This window comes from Cyprinodon variegatus, unplaced genomic scaffold, assembly GCF_000732505.1.
Source record: "Cyprinodon variegatus isolate N-32 unplaced genomic scaffold, C_variegatus-1.0 Scaffold129, whole genome shotgun sequence".
In the NCBI taxonomy this organism is placed as follows: Eukaryota; Metazoa; Chordata; class Actinopteri; order Cyprinodontiformes; family Cyprinodontidae; genus Cyprinodon; species Cyprinodon variegatus.
In genome coordinates, this window is record NW_015150582.1 from 536,183 (window position 1) to 557,361 (window position 21,179).

The 21,179-nt window shown below is 39.1% G+C and overlaps 1 protein-coding gene across 2 annotated transcripts in view; it reads right to left on the bottom strand.

The window, feature by feature from the left end:
• The window catches only part of capzb (capping protein (actin filament) muscle Z-line, beta), a 25,189-nt gene extending 4,279 nt beyond the window's left edge, over positions 1 to 20,910 (bottom strand). For both annotated transcript variants that reach the window (XM_015376107.1, XM_015376105.1), the window contains exons 1-7: positions 20,661 to 20,910; positions 5,825 to 5,914; positions 4,647 to 4,768; positions 1,848 to 1,961; positions 1,627 to 1,768; positions 969 to 1,085; positions 807 to 872 (exon numbers count right to left, since the gene is read on the bottom strand). In XM_015376107.1, the coding sequence (XP_015231593.1) occupies positions 807 to 872; positions 969 to 1,085; positions 1,627 to 1,768; positions 1,848 to 1,961; positions 4,647 to 4,768; positions 5,825 to 5,914; positions 20,661 to 20,663 (654 nt within the window). In that variant the 5' untranslated portion in view covers positions 20,664 to 20,910. The remainder of the gene's footprint in view (positions 1 to 806; positions 873 to 968; positions 1,086 to 1,626; positions 1,769 to 1,847; positions 1,962 to 4,646; positions 4,769 to 5,824; positions 5,915 to 20,660) is intronic.
• Positions 20,911 to 21,179: the final 269 nt, after the last annotated feature.

The window sequence follows — 21,179 nt, forward strand, 5'->3', positions numbered from 1 at the left end:
TGATAATATCGTATCGTGACCCAAGTATCGCGACATGTATCGAATCGCAACACTCACCTCTAATTACATGCTAATGCATGACTGAGGTTTGTAGCTTTTTTAAATCATGAGTTACTTTTGATTATAACAGGAGTAAAACAAGTGATACGTTTAGATCCTTTAGTCTAGTTTCAAAGTTAGCTCCGGGCATCAATAATCTCACAGAACTGGTTCTAGCCTTTCAATTCTACTGGAATCGTTTATTTTTGATTCCTAGTTTCGATGGAAGGCTGCCTTCTATCAGCGAAGAAGAATCCACAGCATTGTGTGTGTACCCACTTGTTGTTGGTGTGGGATTCTCAACTGTGGCTTAAAGCTAAATAAACCAACAGTTGGCCAACTGTGGCACTGGTGATAGGATTAGATTATGCCATATTAGTGTAAAGCACTTTGGTCAGTCCTCCGACTTGAAAAAGCGCTATATAAGTACAGGCCATTTACCATTCAAAAAGTTTCTACTCTTGGTTGAATAACATTTTTCGGCTATTCCATCCAACTAACAAACAAGCCTGTTTTAAACAAAGATGCTCCAGATAAATACGCAGAGTTAATGTTTATGCCACTGCGAGTGTTAGGTCTTTATATATGGTCAACCTAACACAAAATATAGGATTCAGGTTAATATACTGTAAGGACTAAATACTTTGTAGAGGTATTCTTACTTAAGGACCATTGTTGGCTACTCTACCCATCTTTGCTCATGTAGAACAAAACTCTTTTGACTTTTTGTCTCAAACAAGATTTGAATGGAAATCAAGTTAACTAACTTCAACAAGGCGGCCGATGTTAGCAATGTGAGGTGAGGACTCTCCAACCGTCTCGTCTTTCTCCATCTGTTGAAATATTTAAAAAGAAAACTGCTCATTCATCCCAGCTGAATAAAAAGGCGCAAACCTCAAACAGTCTGGAATACTGTAGCAGTGTCGTACCTGTCTTGTAAGGCTGCCGCCCAGGTTCATGGTACCAGAGCCTGTCTTGGTCGTCTGGAGCCACAGCATGACAGTGGAGGTGAGTTTATAGTGAGCAGTGCGACCGCTGGGCTTTTCCTGCAGGCAATACAATGAACAGCCCATTGCAGGCATGGATTTAACAGCTGCTGGTGCAATTCAAAGATATCCTACTGTCTCAGGTCAAAAAAACAACAACATATATTCAAATTATTACTCGCAGAGAAGTAACATCAGAATTTTTTTCCCATTTCCGTTACCATGATGTGTTCACTGATCTGAGCATCATAGCTCATTAATTAAATCAGGTTAGAGTATCCAAGTGATATAAGAGAACATGAAATTGGCAAAATCAAGAGAAGTGCAAAGATGCAACAAATTATTGAAAATTAGACAAAAGACTTTAAAAATTACTTTAAAAGGTTTGGAATATCTAAATCTAGTATTTATTAATAACAATAAACCAGTGTTTTTGCAGCTACTATCTTCTTTGTATCTTTCTTTGTAATGGTATTACCATGTTGTATGGAATATATATTTCCCAAAAATCCCTTCTACTAGAACCAAAAAGACTTAATCGAATAAATTACAAAGTAAGCGCAACCAGTGTTTCAAAAGGCTGCAGACAGTGTTATCTCACCTGCACCTCCACCACATGAATAGAGTCCCAGCATCCTTTAATCTTCTTGGATCCATCTCCAGCTTTTTTAATGAGAATAACTCCTGCAAAGCCATGATCCAAGTCCCAGAGGTACACGGAGGACACACCTCCCTCGAAGTACCTGGATATTACAGGTAAATAATAGAACGGTGACAAGGAGGCAGCACTGATCTTTAATTACTAACCTCTCTGATACTCACAGGTCTCTGTACTGATCAAAGGCATTGTTCGCTTCCACTTCCAGTTTCCTCAACCGAGCCGAGGGCATTGCACCATCTTCAATGGGAGGTTCATACTTATTACTCCACGGTGATCTGATGGATGAGAAATCAGCTTAGCGTTTTGTCTAAAAGCAGATTTGCATCTACATACCACGAACATAATATAAATACCAAATCTAATGTGAAACTGCTATAAAAAGTTTCTATAGCTTCAGGCTTTATGAGAAAGAGACATTTCAAATATTCTTGTCAATAACAGCTGTCAGGAGCAGTGACAACCAAAATCTGCAATGCAAACAGAAAACCAAGCTATTTTTAACCATGCTAATGTAGCTGCTGGGACTTAGCTTTACTCTCCTGTAGGAGGAAAAGGAACTTCTCCCTGGCAACGAAACTTAGGGTAAAAACATCAACAGGGTCAAGCTGTGCTGTTGATGCAGATATTTTTTCCCTTTAGTTTAATAGTATTTAAACAACGCCAATTATCTCCCAAATCATAACATAGGATCTACTTTCTAAATATCACATTTCAATGCTGTATAAAGGCAGAGTGAGCTGTCATCAACTCAACAGAACATTTACATGTCCATCCTTTGGAGTGGGGTTATCATGTGCTAATTTTCTAAGTCTTCATAAAAAGAACATGATCAATTGTGGTTAAATAAAAATGTAAATTTCTTCTTTACTCCGATACTGGGTTGCACAAAGTTTTAGCTTCAACAGATTAGGCTTCGTCAGAGTCACCTCAATTATTACCTCAAAATAGTGTGTAAACCACTATTTTTTTTAGATATTCCATAATAGATTTATTATATCTTTTCATGGGACATTACTGAAGTTGTGACCCTTAGAAAGATGGCTTTTAAGACTGCAAACTTACCATTCAAAATAACAGAAGACGATGTCTAGAAAAAGCTGGCTACAAAGGAACAGAGTCCCAAGTGAGAATATTCAGTTTGTGCCAATTAGCCTTTTTTTTCCCTCCCAGGTGACATGTGACTGTGGAGTGCGATAGAGGAAGCGGTGTGTTAGGTTTGTGTCACTCACACACCCTCCCCTACTGGTCACTGCAGGTTCACTATAGCCATGTTTACAGCAAACTGAAATGTGAATTTCTAGCCAACTTTTAAAAGTTAAATAAAAAGGAAAGTTGACTTTGCAGTTTTCATTTGGTCTGAAACGAATTAACAATGTGACACAAAGTGCAATGTCATCATACATTACAATCACACATGGCTGAAGTAAACAGGAAGTAGAGGCTGCGATCTAGCACAGACCACAGATCAGTAATGGAGGAAAGTTTTAATGAATGTGTTGCTTTCAGGCAAATTGTTCTTACGTTAACATGTCAGTAATAGAAACGCTTCTTACAGCCATGTTTACATGTATAAGAGGAACATCCAGGAAGACGCCGACAGCAGAAACAGCTGCTCAGTCATGTGAGGTAAAAGTTTGCTACATCAAACCTAAACCAAAAAATAACTTTTAAATATATATAACTAAATATAAATTCAAATTTATCAGGTTTTATCAAGCTTTTTCTGATGTGATACTTCTAAATCCGTATTAGAGAAAGCTGATGGAAACACGCCTCATGACACCGTGTGACCAAGAAGCTCCTAAAGCTACTTCCACCCAGAGCCACAGAAACAAAGGGAAAGGAAGGCCTGATAAAGAGCAGGGCGCTTTAAAAACCACTACAGATTAAAAAGCTTCTAGAACCAATTCTAAAACAGAACCGCAACTCTAAATCCCACTGTCGTTGGTTGAGTCACTGATTGAGTCTTTAATCAAGCCAGGTCAAGACACCCTGAAAGAAGATGAATGGTTTTTGTTCTTCGTCCTCACGACCCACCACCCTAAATGTTTTTGGCATTTCACACACCTGACTCAAAAAGATGGATGATTATAGGTTGAGTTAGTAGTACATAGGATGCTGAGAGGGACTCTCTGGATGGTAAGGGCTGCAGGCATTTATACATGTAAATACTAGAACAGCATTCTCTGAAAACACAGGGAGTAGTAAAACACATACCCAGTGGAAAAGTAGTAAGAGAAAAAAAAAACGCTTTACACACATCAGTGTTGGAGTTATGACCAAACAAACCAAGAAAAAGAGTACCCACACCAAGACATAAAAACATTATTTCTCACTTTATACTGTTTTTTGTTGTAGTTTTGAAAACAGTAGTAGTTTGAAAACATTGGGCTGTGATCATACAACTGTTTAACAGGACAGGTTCCCCTTCACCATGGTTCACCAAAGAAGTTGGTCTACATGGTGCTACACTTGCTCAATCAGGAAGAATCCTCCAATGATGATGCATAAAGAAAGTTCTCAGTCAATGTGCTGAAGACAAGCAGACAAAGGATGATTGGAAACATGTTCTTCGGTCTGAGATCAAGATGAAAATATTTGGTTCAGATGGTGTCGATGGTCCCACAAGGCAGAAACCGGCTGAGGAGCAAGAAAGGTATGTCATGCATGTGGCTGAGTGTGTCATGGTTGGGGCTGGACCTGCATCTAATATTATGAGAAGGTCTGAGAACACAGCCTGTAGCAGACAGGATATCAAACAAAGCACTGCTTTTCATATTGAGCTCACACAAATATGGACCAAGAGTGGAAGATTAAAAGGAATGACAGACATTGTAGTGAAGAGGAATAGGGCAGCTCAGTATCCAACATCTGGCTAAACCATATTGGAAAAACCTCTTGACATTTTCTATCTCTGTAATCTATTGTAATTGCTCCTTATGTCATTATGTATACTGCACCTGTAAGAGTCGCCGTCTCGATTGTAATCACAGAGCAGGTAGTCTTTCCCCACCACTTTGTCACGGGCGATCTTCAGGGGCTGGTCCACTGAGGAGAGGAGGTCCTCGCACAGACTGGGGACCTACACCCACACACAGGCAATAGCTCTCATCAGAACAATGTTTAGTTCAACTATCAATCTCCTCAAAGACCTAATTAAATGTACATGATGTGATCTGAGGGTAAAACCAGGATGTTAAAAGGCCTTTCACAAAAAAGAAGAACATACTGAAAACTAAACATGGAGGTATGGGTAATTGATACTTTCAAGCTCTAATTTATCACATTCCAGCTCCACCCAGAATAAAATGTAAGTGGGAAATATAATATCTTAAGGATAAAGGGGTACAAATTAGTTCTCACAGACTGACATGTAGCCTCCCCCACTCCTTTCACACTCCAGCATCAGAACACAATGGCAGCCCTGTTACCCTGAAAAAGCCCCCATACCCACAAACAGACACTCTCACACATAAACGCACCTGGCTGCCCAGACGGGCCAAGAGAAAAGAAACGAGTCTGAACTCGAAATAAAGTGTGGAAGGTAAATGAAAGGCTGATCTGAGAGGAAAAGATGAGGGATGTGGTATAATCTGGAACAGGAGACCTGATTTAAGGTGGCAGGAAAAAGTTTCAGCTGTGGCAGAGCCAAGTTGGCAGCAGCCATGATTGACAGCTGAGATAATGATCACTAATAACCGGACATAGTGATCACTGGGAATGAAAAGAGCAGGTGTCCATGGGGAGACGGGTTAGAGGTGAGAGAAAAGGGAGGCAGGTGGGGGGTGAGGCTGAAAAGAAACGCATGTAGTGGAAAAACATGAAGGAAATGTTAGTTCACTGATGTCTAATCAAAGTTTTACAGGTTGAAGAGGAAATTCTATTAAATTAAACAAAAAGAAAAAAAAACACTTCTTGTTTAACTGATGCAGTTATTTATACTCTGCTACATTACAAGGAGCAAAGTCAAAGTACTGCTCTTTTAGAGGCTAAATTAAAAAGTAAATCATGTTAGTTAGCAGAAATTGTCTTTCTTGCATAATATAAATAAAATACATTTAATTAAAAGCAAACGACAAACTCTACAAATTTTTAATGCAACGAGCGGCCAGAGTAGCTTGTAAAGAAAGAAACTAACCAGGTCGATGAGGTCACTGAGGTTCTTCTCGATCTGCTGAGGAGGCAGACGCCTCATCAGGTCCAGAGCACAGTCCAACTGTTGATCATTCTGAAACACAAAAGACAACACATAGAAACACTGAGAACTCCGGGCCAAATTATCAGCAAACTGAGATTCTTATATGGACTAATAAACTAGCAAACAGGATTTCTTTCTTTAACAATCACCTGGTTTCTACAAATCTATACAACTCACAAAATAACCAGTAGTACATTTTGCAAAAATAAGCATTTTATTTATTTATTTTTTACAGAGCATTAACATTGACTGTGAGAGACGTCTTTCACATGCTTCCTTTAGGGACTACAACAGCAAGCCATCACAAGCAGCCCAGACTTGGCTGAAGTTTTACTCCTAATGCCATTTCTGCTGCAATCTGAACTCAAACTAGGGGTGTAAATAATAATCGTTTTGTATCGATGCATCGATCCAACAGTCGAGGATCCGATGCCTCGACACGTCCGCAAGAGTATCGATTCATGTTTTTGTTTTTCTTCTGGTCTATGTTTATCCATTTGCTCCTGGGCGTAATTCTCCCTCCCGTGCTGCGGTGGCGCTAAACCTATTTTGCCCTCCTACCTCGCTTCCTGGTCATACTCTTACAGCAGTGTGTTGCAGTGAGCTTGACACAGACATTTTTAAATTATGCTCAATATTGAAGCGTGGTCTGTGCTACACCCTGTGGGTCTAGATACGGCCGAGGCGGCGAGGAAGTTGGGGCGAGTTTAGTCTGACGACCGAGGGACATGAGGGCCAAAAAGGGCGGAGATCCAGGTTGAAAAATGGTCCCAGCATTCTCGCGCACCTCGCTCTTCAAGCGGGTCAAACTTCACGAGTTGTTTTCCGCAATTTTGGTCATAAAAACAAAACAAACCGGCCTCCTGTTTGCGGTGAGCTACAATTTGGGAGAGGTGCAGCGGAGCGTCTGTGGAGGGGCCGGGGACGTCTGGAGCCGAGGTATTGCATTGCACTCATTGCACTGATTATGTGCAGTATTTTTACAGTATTTTTTTGATGCAACTTTCCTACTTCTGCTATTTGCTGTTGTTTCTAAAAAAAAAAAATGCATAACGATATTACAGCTTTCATTGATTTATTTCAAATTTGAAACTTTGTTTAGCCTGTAAGGTGTAGAAAAAAAAAATTAACCGATTAATCGAATCGTAGTATATTCTTGAGTATCGAAAATAATCGAATCGTTGGGTCAGGAAATCGATACTAAATCGAATCGCCATGATGGATGTGATTTACACACCTAACTCAAACCCCTGTTTCTCGCATCACAGACACAAACTGAGCATTCGACACCACACAGCTAACCTAATGTAAAGCCAAAAATGTTGTATAATTTAGGGAATAGAAGAGAGATGATCAATTAAGCTCATGAGACAAGCCAATATGATGGGTAGCTACTGTACTACCAGATAACATGATGTCGCCTTTCAAAGGTTTCATCAACCTTAGAATTTGGGACGTTTTCATGTTTCTTTCTTAGTTTAATCCAGAAAAGCCCAAAAGAGGAGCACAATTTGTAAATAAACTGAAAACCCTGATGGAAACATGTACATGCTTATTCTTAGTAAAAAAAAAAAAAAAAAAAAAAATTGAAATAAAATTGAAATCTGGTTGAAAATAGCAATTTTGATTTTTAGCAAAAAGATTCATCCTAGGTGTAATGAGTACAGAGTACATGCAAATACAATGTCAAATCATAATCACATGCATTATTCCTTTTTGTACAAACTTACAAAATGCAGAATGAATGGATGGATGGTGTCTACCTGTGCAACTTCTACAAGCAATAACAATAATAGCTTCTGTAAACCAAAACCTCAGAACAACTAATTATCTGTAGATAAAAACGTCTATGAAAACAGGGGCTCAGGTTTAGCAGGAGCATTCATGTGTGTGAAACATGAAGACAATAATTAAATGCAATAGCAGCAGTTATCGCACAGAAACTGTTCCTAGAGCCCATTAAACATAGAATGTCACAATGGTCCTTTTTTAAGTGAAACAAATCTATTTTATTGTAGAAGACTTCAATGGAAAATATGAAAGCAATCCACTGATCTTCAAAGAAAGTGCTAACCTGCAGGATGTCCCAGGTAAGGAATGCAGTGCGTTAGAAGATAGATATGCGCCTATCAGGATTTTGGGAGCCGACTGATAAAATTGGGATTGGCAGAAACAAACATTGTCAATCAATGATTACAGCATTGAATCCGTAAATTCTTCAATACTGTTGTTGCATGTACATTGCATGATTAAATATAAAAATTAGGAGATGAGAAAGTATCATGACCTGACCACTGTTTTAGTTAACGAAGGCAGAAGAGAGCCATTTTTTTTAAATAAAAATGGAAGATTAAGAAAACAATCTAGACAAATGAGGGCAATTAAAAAAGCTGTTTTATTTTATCCCTTGAGGTATTTTTTTTTCTTTTTTTGCTATACATCATTATTCTGTGAGAAGTCCACACACACACACACTACTGTACGAGCAGCTTTAATTCATACAGACGCTCAAACTACTCCTTCACGTGCATGCTTAGCATGTAACATGTGTAGATAGAGCACCACAAGGTTGGTCATTTTTTACAGGTTTGGCCTGTATGCACCAAATTAATACAATTTGTAAATTATAAACCTTATTTTATCAGTGGAAAAAGGAAACAACTTTTAGAATAAAAATGGATTGTGGAGACCTGGGTTCTGTACTAACACTGAGCTTAGGACAATCACAAGTAATAACAGTTGTTGCTGCAGTATTATTTTGTACTTTAGTGTTTCTGTAGTTAGTTCAGGCTATAGAATGAAACTAAACAATTAATTTTCTTAATCAGCATCATATGGTCAGGAAAGCATTTGCCTGTGAATAATATCTATGATCTGTTGCTTTATAAATGAATACTGAGGTCATCTTTAGGTTAACTTGTTTAAACAAAAAGGATTTTATTTCTTCAATGTTTTTTGGAAAATGCTAACCGTTAGCATCTTCCTATAAGGGTTTTTCAATAGAGAAGTTAGCACTGAGCTAGGGGTCAAATTTGTGCATTTTTGCATTATGTCTTTTGCAGTTTTACAGTGACTACTAAGTAAAGCTCAGAGAGAACTCAAAAAGTGTGGCTTTTCTATCTGTCAAGCTTTTCTATCTTATGCACAAGCATGGACAGAACAGCATGCATGCCCTGGTGGAAGTTTGCTGTAATAAACAGTCTCATCTGCCTCCTTCGAACAATCTTTAGAACTCCAATCAACACCGATTGGGCGCTATCAGGGGACTGCGATCAGTTACCGATCAATTGGTGTATCTCTAGTAAATGAGTAGGATAATAACAGCTTCAACTCAAAAAAGACAAACCCCTTATAAATCTATGCATTTCTCAAAACCTCTCCATGATTAGCCTGAAAGTTAAGATGTGATCAATAAAAAACACATTATTTTACAGATAAATCATTGCACAAGCAGAGCTGTACAGCATTATGGTGTGTTCATACATGCGGTACAGACAGGGATTTCTGCAAGCCCCGCAGGTAGTTCACCTCTCTGCAATTAGGATGCACTGTGTTTACACTCTGTAACACATCATCAAATAGGAGGAGCTTCAGCTGAGTGAAGCTGAAACCCCACTAATGTGAAAAGTACTCAGCAAATAGACTGGATGGTTAGTGCTTCTTTAGTGCATGTTTGTGCATTTTAAATGGTCATTTGGAAAAATGAAAATATAAATAAATAAATGGGAAGAAAACTACATATGGTGCTGTTGTTTCAAAGATATTAAAGATTATCAAGTTACCCAGAGGTCAACCCCATTAAGCTTCTAATTTAATTAAAATTATCTAGCCGTGTCACGTCATGATTTCATAGAAAAGTTTAGCTTGTTTCACCTTCAGCAATCAGTGCTCCGATATCTCCATGCTGTGCTGCTGTTTGACAACACCTCAACTCTATCTAGTAGTACTCGGTGAGAGCGGAGCAGTGAACGCTCTCACCGTGTGGAGTTCACCGCCGGTCGCTTCCCTGCTTTTCACCGCATGGCTAATATAGGAACTCTATGTGAATCCACTGCATTTACCAGAGCCACCGCCTCCGGTGCGAACACACCATTACAGATTGCCTTTGGAAAAACATCCCACAAGGTTGCAGCACACTTCAAATAAAATGTCACCACTTCCTCATATTTATAGTTTACTCCAAACTGATTTAGACCACCATAAATAATATTTAGATAAACCTTTACAGTCTTTAATGTAAAAATAATAATAATAAAAAAACAGGCCATGTAACAGCCAATCTGTGAGGAATATGCACAATATGACCAAGCAGGAAACCCTAATGACTTTAAAGGCAATATCAAAGAAAGTTCTACTGAGGCAGACATATTGCAATAGATGTTGCCATCTTTACAGTATTTGGCAGAATGTTTGAGTCATGTTGGGATAAAACCACACAATAAAGTAGAGATGCACAGAATATTCTACTATTCATTGGAAACAGGCAGTTTCAGTGAGTAAGAATAAAAAAAATCATTGTACTTCCATTGCACTCTTATTGCAAAAGGAAGACATTAAATTCTCATTTTTCATGAGTTTCACATAAGTTTAAAAGGAAAACCTAAGGAGAAACTAAAAAGTCAGAAGCTAATTCAAAGGAAACTTATCTGTACAGCAGGTTGAAACCTGTACCTGGATCTACCTGGATCTTTTACAAAGCAAAACTGAGACAACTTCAACAGATAACAGGAAGGCTAAACATATTGCTGCAAAGTCGCTCTATTTATCCTTATGAGCTTTAAACCCCTATCTGTCATTGAACATGCAGGATTCAGAAATGTAGGCAGATTTTTTGGGTCCAACAAGTGCCCATACTCCCAAGAAGGCAGGCAGCGGTGGCTGCTTCTGCAAAAACAGGTTTGCTTGGCCAAATTGCTGAAGATTTCAACTCATTCAGAAATATCCTGCAAAACTCCATGGTTTTAAAAAACAACCATTCTTGCTTCTATGGCTGTGCAATTAGTCTCATTTTCAAAATGTATGCTATTTTTATAGCTGGAAAGACACTTGATTTTGTTAATGTTACATTTAACAAAACTAAGTGCCTTTCTGACTGCAGCCTTTTTGGTGACAGTAATGTACTTAGGTGTTAGCTGCTAAACAGAAGGAACGACAGCTGGAGCTACTACACAGATCCATGTATGTGAGAGGAAGTAAGCACTTCTCTAAACACTACTTGAAGTAAAGTTTTCAACAATGGTCCCAGGAGTGAAACATGGTTGTGGTTAGTGCAAAGGAAAATTAAGAAAAAAAAAAAAAAAAAGCAATATTTGTTGAAAAAAATAAAAAGATAATCCGAATTTAGATTTTTGGCTAAACCATTTAGACCGACTCCCATAATAATGTCAACAACTCACAGCAGGAGGGCCAGTAAGTTTCTTATATATATTTTATAATAAAGCTTTTCTACTTCAATTAAAATTAGTAGGACAAGGTTTTCCGAAAGCTTAAGTTGGGAAATCTTCCATCAACTTCTGATCCAGGTAGGTGTAGTTTACATAGAGGCTAACAAATGTCCAGTTATCTTAGAGCACCAACCCTAGTCCTCAGTTCCCCTTTTAAATGTTTTAGGTATTGTTGCTTTACAACTGACATGAATAAAGGGGTGAACATCTTTTGCAAAACTTAATATGAAACCAAGGAGGTTATTGGAATCATTCAGTTGTGCTGGAGCAGGGATGCATCTAAATGATACAGGAGAGTAGGCCCTAGATTTCTTTAGAACTTACAGCCTCTGACCAAGGGCTTTAGGAACAGATCACAGCAAACATGTGCTGAGTAAAAGCAAAACTGTAATTGGAACTCAAATGAGAACACCATTTCACTTCACATTTTTTTCTGTTCTTTTGAGCCAATACCATGGGCATTTGCTTTTTCTAAAAATGCTTTTTTGCTTGCCTTGGTTGGACAGTCAGTCAAAGGAATCTCCAGCGGCCTGCATAGCCAGATTGACTTCAAAATACTCTGATAGAAAAGATCACCCATCAATTTTCTGTCACATCAGATGCCAAATTGGATCCAGCATCTTTTGCCATTAGCACTAGCAGCCAGCAACTTAAGACCATTGTTCTTTATTTTCAGTTAATAAAATTACATGAGGCACTGTATAAACTGGGAATATATTGTTTGGAAAGGTGAATTTGGTTTTCCAGGATGAAAAAAAAAAAATGGGGGGGGGGGGGGGGGGGGGGGGGTATAACTTAATATTAAAAGCATAACAGTTAAAGCTTTACAGGTAATAGTTTATTAAAAACAACACTTTTTTTTAATATTTTAATCGATGACTTCTTTAATGCATGAAGTAGCCAACTCAGGTGAGAAAGAAAGGCCAGTGCTGTTGAAGCCTTAGGCTCCATGCTGGCGGTGCATTTACCACGAGCCAAAAAGTAAAATAAGCTGCTGAGAGCTCACTAACAGGGTGTGGCTAACAACTTAACACTTAACAAAGTGCTTTCCATATTTAAATAATATTACCCTGAGGTTCATCGCCTTACTTCTATTTATAAAGTTTTATAACTCTCTTGGGCAACTAAAGCATACATGACATTAGTAAAATTCCACTGATAAAGCACTTGTTTTACTGGAAATATTCTCATTATCGTCTGACTGATGTGGAAGATAACAGAACTAGTGATGTTTCTTTAAGTGTTTACACAGGCTGCACTAATGCCCGCTATACTGTGTCTTGATAATGGTAATGTAGGCTGCAGGTCACGCACCAACCTCATTCCAACTGTGGTTTTGAAGTATTTCTCATGCAGATGAGAAAAAAAAAAAACACTTTTGGTAGAGATAAAAAATGATTGACAAACATAACATTGCAAAAAAAGATAACTAGATTAGTTTAATAGTATTGGCAACCAGCTGGTTGGGAAAAACCCCTTGAGCAACTAAAATGTATTTAAAAAGACTAAAATAACAACATAGACATTTATTTTTAGCAGAACTTTTAACAGGTTCTTGTACCCCAATTATATGAGGCAGACTCTAGTGCTGTTTCTCAATGACAAGAACGCGAGTCCGTTCTCATCAAGTCCGGTCTATGGATAACACAGGAAAGTCTGGACTTGGCGAGAACGCGAGCACGCAGCATAAATCTTGGTCAATTGGAACAGAAGCGTACTCGTGACGTCATCATACGCTCAGCTCGTCAAGAGCTGCATTTCACCTCCTGTTATTAATAGTCTCTTGATAATAATAAATGATGACTTATTACATTTAGTGGGGAATAATAATGATCACAGTCAGGTAAACACAAATCAAATGAACGTTTCGCCAAAAAAATAAAAATAAAAAAAAAATCACCGTCAGAGAGAGGGCTGCTATAGAGGGGCTGCGGTTAGCCCCGGCTGTCGTTAGCTTTGGAGCTCCGCTGGTTGCCGTGGTCCTCTCAACTTCGGAAATCTTCTTTTTAATTACGCATTAAATCGGTAAATGGACCATATAGTGACGCATTAAAGTATAATATCGTAGTGCATGCTGGGACAGCTGTCAATCTCAAGAACGGACAAGTCTGCTCTGATGCATACTCGTTAAAGTGGGCGGGGCGAGAACAACATCTGGGGATTTGGTACGTTCTCGGTCTGGTGTTCTCCGCAATTGGAACAGTGCCCGGGCTGATGCTGATGACGTGTCACGAGCACACGAGAACGCTCAAGAACGCAGATTGAGAAACGGCCTATATATCAAACGGCTGATTGGCAAAAGCATAAAATCACTTCGGTTATTACAGTTGCTATGGGCGTTATGTAAACTAATGAAGAAGATTTAGCGGATTCATCAGCTAGAATACTATTTTAATTTGCGCGGTCAGAGAGGAGTTCCTTCATTTTTATTATTTTTTGAGCCGCTACTAATAACTGGCATGCTTGCTTGATTAAAAAAAGTAACCAGCTGTAGCTGTGTTTCTATTAAAAGGTGATACAAAATTTCAACTAACTATAAAAAAGGGAGTACAAAAGTGATTGGATGTTTTGCCATCCATTTGAGTGAATTAACAAGGCAACGCAACGCTTTATGTTGTCATACATTGATGTTATGCTAGGCTGTAATGACCAGGAGAGTTAGCAGCTAGTGTGGACTGCAGATCAGCGATGGACTGCATTTTAAATGTTTTAATCAGGCAAGTTTAAGTGACTTTATCATGTTAGCTGGTATGATTGATAGATCATGCCATTGTAGTCAGAAAAAATAAATGTCCTATTACATCCATTCTAATATGTATCATGAGTGCTGATTGTTATTTACTTACTTTAAAAAGTATTTGCCCCAGCAGAGCACCTGCTAGACAAGGCTGAATGTGGGTCTTAGATACTTTTAGATGCTTTGGTAAGAGGCTAGACTAGTTTAGACTCAAAGTTATGTCAACAATCCTGTTTGTGGAAAACTGTCTACTTTGTGAGAATCGCTCCCTGCGCTTCTTAAGTGATTATCGAAATCCAGCATGACCAGTACCGGTAGGAACATTGGGAAGACTGTTCATGAATGCTGCTAGATTGAAGACCACCAATTTCAATTTCCTGTGAAATGTTGCAAGTTTATTCTAATTAACTGTTTTTCCATCAGACTCTTCTAATATGAAACACACAGTTAAGCAAAAAAAGTTAATGCAAAATGTAGCAGTAGTCTCGATTGTAATTTGGAAACCCACTCCCACAGACTGCCACTCTGGGTCTCTGAGCAAAGACCCTTCACCCCCGATTCCTCTCCGGGCGCTGCACAGTGGCAGCCCACTGCTCCCTAAAGGGCATGGGTTAAATGCAGAGTTAATTTCTCCATTGTGAGATCAATAAAGTTACATTTATTTCATTTCATTTTAAACACACAAACTCATTCCGAACATGTAATTTAGTGCTTCCATCATGTTGGCTGAGGCAGATCAGATGTTAGACTCATAGACAGTATTTTTATTGAGTATAGGGCAGCCCTGTCTTGGGCGGGTTAGATGTATATTTCATATGGGTACCCACCGGATACGAACATCTACGGGTAGGAAAAAAAACAACCCATATTATTTCACAGATGCAAGCACGGGTATAAATGAACAACATGCGAGAAGGTATCATACAGAGAGTTACTGCATGAATGAAACTTATATTTTCTTATTTATTAATTCTATATTTTAAAAAAATACATTGATTCAAGAAAATCCAGGAAACAATATTTTTTTAAGGGACGAGGCAAACCTTCTTACTTCGGCTAATTTACTGCTTTGAATCTGTGAGTGCCTCCGTATTCATAAATGGTTGTGTGTGCACTTCTTAATCATGGGTCCGGTCGCACTTTATTACTCTTGGGTCCGTGTGGTCGAAGCCGGGTTTTAAATAGAGATAATTACAGGTAACGGGTCGGGTCTTAGTAATGAACTCTACAGGTGCAGGCGGATACAGTTTAGCTAAATCAGACCTGTGCAGGACTCTGTTATAGGGAATCTCAAAATGCGTTACTACGCAGATGGTTCCGCACAGATCTGCAAACAGCAGCTCCTGCTGGCGAGGGTTCGCAAATGTAAACATCTAGACAGGATTTTGAATGATTTAGCCCATAAATATTACCACTATCAACACAATGTGGGAAAACTCCAGGAAATAAATTACTTTGTCTCCTTAACTGCATTTTATTAAGTAGTAAACGGCTGTGTTTTCTACTTCCTCATTTACTGTGGTGGTGTCAGCTTACAGCTTGTGCAGAACACGCCTCCCAATGGAGGTGGCCGGAATAGGGGAAAGTATAAATGCTGCAGACCCTGTGAGGGACGGCTCATTTTCCGTGCAGAATGTCCATGTGTCAAGCATAATGAGCCCTTTAAAGGACAGGAAGATAATATTATGCATATTTATTCATTCTTATCAGTGACAGGTAATGCTGGCAGATCTGGTTTGGACTGTAAAACGGTCTGTACATTTCCATCCAGCGCAGGAATGAGGCATCCTTTCTGATTGGCTGTCTCTCCATTGTGTTACTCTTTGTCACATTCAATATGGCGGTGATGTTGACGTGCAAGCGAGCGCCCAAACAGGTGTTATACATATTCATGTCTAATGTATATTAGCTCTTGATCTGGTAAATTGTCCTGTCAGTTTCAACCACTAAATTGGTTCTGTTTTTTTCACACACAACCCTGGCCAAGCAAATATCTGGGTAAGGTCATAAGCGTGAAAGGAGCACAACTTTCCTGCCTGACAGCAAAACAAAAAAGATATCAGGGATGACTTAAGACTATAGCAAGTGCAAGTTGTCCATTTAAGTCACTCATAGCGCTTGGTCAGACACTTTAATTCCATTGCAAAGCAATAGTTTAAACAATCCAACCCAAACCTTTAAGCCCTACGAATATCAGCAGCGCCTGTCCCTGAAGTGATGGCCTTTATCTGCTGTAGCAGCTTGATGATATGAGAAATGTAAAAAAGCAAGCAAATAAGTTACAGCTGAATGAAGAAGACATTAGTGACTTGTACAAAGCACGCACCAGATGCAGGACTAAACGGTTCAATCTGCCCCCCAGGGGAGCTTTCTGTCCCGTAACATGCAGTGAGCAGGTCATGAGATTGAAGAGCAGAGCAGCCACAGCATGAAATTGTGGGGAAAGTGTAGGAGGATGTACTAAAATTTGTGACAGCAGCTTCACAAGTTTTTATTTGATACCTAGTATATCTTTATCAGTAAAACATTTTATTCAGCTATTATCACACATTGGTGTACATGTCTGGTAACCTTGACTTGGGTCATACTTGAATAAATTACAATTAATCAATATACTACCTGCAACAATGATAAAGCTTAATTTTAAGTATCAGAAACTTTCAATTGTGAAGAAAAGGATTCAACGAAGACCATTATAAAATGTTAAAGGAAAGACATCAACAATCACCTTTTCAACTTTTGTACTTGGAAAGAGAGTACATCAGTCTACATCTTTTGACCTAAAGTTAAGAAAGCTAAGAAAGCCAACTTAATCACTCCATTATCTGATCTCACTGTATAAAGATTTCCTTCAGGCTTACTGAACACAACAGTTTCCCACACTACGCCTCTCCTCTAAGGTCACCTCCATCCTTGCCAAAATCCCTCACCTGAGGAGACTGTCTGCTTCACATGACACCTGCATTCCTCAGCACTGCATTTACCAGTACTGCTGTCATGTTGTAAACACCGATCAGACCAGCAGACAACCCCCGAGGTCAGGGCGGAGTAGGATGGATGAGGTGAGACCAAGGAGAGAGGGTGACTCTGGAGAAATACCAGCTGCTCTTCTCTCATGCACAGCAGCGTTTAGTTTACACTGATGTACTAAAGAGGGGGTACTTTTGTTTGAAAAAATCCACAAGCTGGGCGTTACATGAAGGTTTGGTATGGGCAAAAAGACCTGAATTACCACATATTTGTGTCATATATAGACTCACCTTTAACACCTTTATTTACACTACTTTGTTTGTGGTTTTATCAGAAAACTTTTCCTCTGCCATTTAAAAACAATGAAAAGAAAGGGCTAGCATGTTATCTCTCCTATGGCAATGTCTTCCATACACCAGTGATGTAAAACAAAAGTAGTGAGGTTTATTTTAAAGTCCTACTTGCTGAAAAATAAAATATTAACTGTAATTCTTTTTTTTATATATATTTTTAATTTTGAATAACTTAAATTGACCATTGTGACTAGAATAAAGATCTGAGCCTAAGGAGTATTTTTCAGTTGGGTTGTTTACCAAGACCCAACATTACAAATTACAGAAAGGTTACGCTTCTATATTGGGAAATACAAAAAGGATGCTGTTCTCTTTATGTTTGTGTGTAACTGCTTTTTAAACTAACAGAAACACAGTATAAAACATGTGTAAATATCGTATGATGTGAAAAATAAACTCGGGAAATTCATAAATGAAAAACAAAAGAAGTTGGCTCATACAAAACAAGTACACAATTCTACATTGCTGTTTTGGAAATAAACGATATATTAAATTCAGCATGTTCTGGCTTAGATCTTAGCAAAAACCCTTGTGTGACCAGTCAACCATTTACCGGCAAATGGACATGAACATTTCTTTTACAAGTGTTTTCATCAGAGTTCCATGCATTAGGTTTACCGGGGTGCTCAAGTCCAGTCCCCAGGAGCTACTGTCCTGCAGCTTTTTTTTTTTTTTTTGAGTTTTTACGGCACTAGTGGCTCGTTTTTCTGAAAGTAGGCTGACAGGAAAGTGGGTATGAGAAGGGGGGAGAGACATGCGGCAAAAGACCACGACCAGATTCGAACCCGGGTCGGGCGTGTCAAGGACTAAGGACTCCGTACACGGGTCATGCGCACTAACCAATGCGCCACCTGCAAGCCCATCCTGAAGCTTTTTGATGAACCCCATTTTTGACACATCTGAATCAAATGAGTGGCTCATTAACATGCCTCTGCTGAGCTAAATAAGGGGATTAAACCTTTAGATTCGGGTGTGTTAAGAGAAGGGATGCATCTAAGGCTACGTTCACACTGTAACCTGAAGTGACCCAAGATTTTTTTCCCCAGATGCGACCTGAATCTGATCTTTTCATGGTAATCTGAACAACACAGATCCGACTTTTTCCAATCCAACCCAGGCTACTTGGCTATGTGGTCCTGAATCCGATACGAATCTGATCTTTTCAATTGCGGTGTGTGTGAACGGCCAGGTTGCATTCATCCAACCTAAACGCGATTTATAACCAACATAGGTCACTATTCTGCTTCTTGCTACACAGAAGCGGCAAGAAAAACAAAAACCAAGTAGGATGATGATGCGGAGAGCAGTAATTTTTTTTTTACCATCTTGAAAAGATAGAGGTTTTAAGGTTTGGAAAGATTGCTAGATGCGCTGCAGCACTACATCCATGTTTACTTCCATAAACAAAAAGCACGCTGGCTTGTAACATCATTGTATCGTCTACTGCGCATGCGGGACACTTAAGCTGTATGAATGCAGTTCACACAGGAGATAACATACTAGTCGCATATATTTGGAAATGTGAACGGCAACACACACAAAAAAAAACGGATTTCACAAAAAAAATAGGTATTTAGCATCGAGGCCTGCAGTGTGAATGTAATCGAAGTTACTTTTGAGGACTGGACTTGAGCACCCCTAATGTAGAATGTTTAAAACAGGAATGTCAAAGTGGTTCCAGAAAAGGCCTTGTGGCTGCAGGTTTTCTTTCCAATAAGCAATAGCACACCAGACTCCATTCGTCTCATCAAGTCATCATGTAAAGACTGGACTCACTTGATGAGATGACTGGAGTCTGGTTTGCTATTGTTTGGTTGGAAAGAAAACCTAAAGCTACATGGCTCTTTCTGGAACTAGTTTGACATTCCTGGTTTAAAAGATCCAGAGACCTTGTTGCCTTTTGGCTTTTCATATTTCTTAATAAAGGGTTGGAAGATTCAGACTCCACAGCATGGAAAAGATCTAAAAAGGTTTGGAGTCAGAAGTATAAGGTGTGGTTAAAGAGAAGCATAAACACATGATTCACACATAGTTTACCACAAATCTGGCAAAAAATACAACTATGTATTCTAGGAGTTCAAAGCTTAGATCTTTCCATTTCATACATGATTTCAGATTTATTTTAAGGTTAACCTGCAGATTGAACCAGATTAAATTTTCTACACCTTGTTAAAAATAAAAAAAGGAAAATATCAATAGATATTTAGAAATTATAAGTTTTCCAGATTCAGTGTTAAAGCAAATGTCCCTAACCTTTAAATTGTGTGAAAGTAAAGACACTCACCAAAATGGCCAATTAAAAAACTTTAGTAGATGGACTGATTAGTGGTTTTTTTTTTTTTTTTTTTTTTTTTAAAGAAAAACAGTCAAAAGGTCCCATCTAACCTGTATTTAATCATTCTTGATAGATGCAATTCTTATCTTTTTATAGATCCTACTGATTTTCTTTTTTTACTGTTTTTAACTGTATTGAGGTTTTGTTTTTGTTGTGTTAACTGTAAGGACTGTTTAGTTGTGTGAGAACAAAAATGCTGATACTGCCTGTCAGAGGGATCCAAATTTTAACTTTAATTGGGCTACAACTTCTTCTTAATTAATGCTTAATGTCTGTCTTAATGTCTATTTGTATATCTCAACAATCCCATGTTTAACCAGGGCTGCATTTAATGAATTCCTGCTTAACTCTGAATACAATTTAAGTTAAGAGTTAGATTAATGTATCTGCCTAAAATGTAACTACCAAAAGGGGCAATTGGTTGGTCACAGGTTATAAACTGGGCTGCATTTTTACTAGGAAACAGACGTTTAAATGAGCTTAAAAGCAGGGAACTCTAGTAGAGGAGCTACCAGCTTGTCATGGTTTAGAAAAGGAAGAGCCAGCAGTTTTATTTTAGCAGCAGGGAAACCGACGCTCTGCTATTTAGGGCTGCCTTAAAGGCTGCAGGGATTGTATTAGAGCTATATTAGGACTCTCCACCGCTGTCGTTAACAAACTTGTGTCAAATCCAAAACATCCTGTGCTAACTCTGCGCCTACGGGGCAACTAGCTTCGCTGTTAGCAGGTGGCTAACTAGCAGGAAGATATACAATTAGCTGCGTTAGCCACAAATTAAACAGATACCTTTTCGCTATGAGTTAGACACCTCAATGGGGTTTTGTTCTCAGGTTACCAACCAGTACTTCCAGGAATTCAGAGAGCTTGTGTTCTCCAACCAGGAGCCCATCCTATCACCCATTTCCCCGCTTCCCAGCAGCGTTAGCACGGCCCTTACCATGTCTGCGACGGTCTCTGCGGGGAACTGTTTCACCAATGGCCGGACACCTTAGCTTCGCTGTTCGGATACACCGGGCTCCTCTCGGCTTTTATTCTTTTCTTTTTATTTGTTTTAGTTTCCCCCCGTGGAAGGTGTATTATTCGCCTCTCCCTCACTGAACCCAGCCCTGTCAGCGAAATTCACTTCCTCAACCGGGCTACAGGAAGGAGGCTGTGGTGAGAAAACAGCAGGCCTCGCTTCTACCTCCGGGTCACTAGGAGCTCTACGCGCAGCAGCCAATAGCGAAGGAGCGAGAAAGGCATTGCCAAGTATGGAAAGAGCCGCTGAGCAGCAAGTATGCGGACACAGAGGGCGGCAGATAGATGCTCACTCCAAACAGCTACTATAGTGTGTTTACATGGGGGAAAGGATGATTGGAACCTAAATGATTGACCTGAAAGAGTCGGAAAATGTAAAATGGCAATTTCATGTGTCTGTAAGGTTGAAAGAAAACCAAACGTGTCCAAAAGTCTCCAT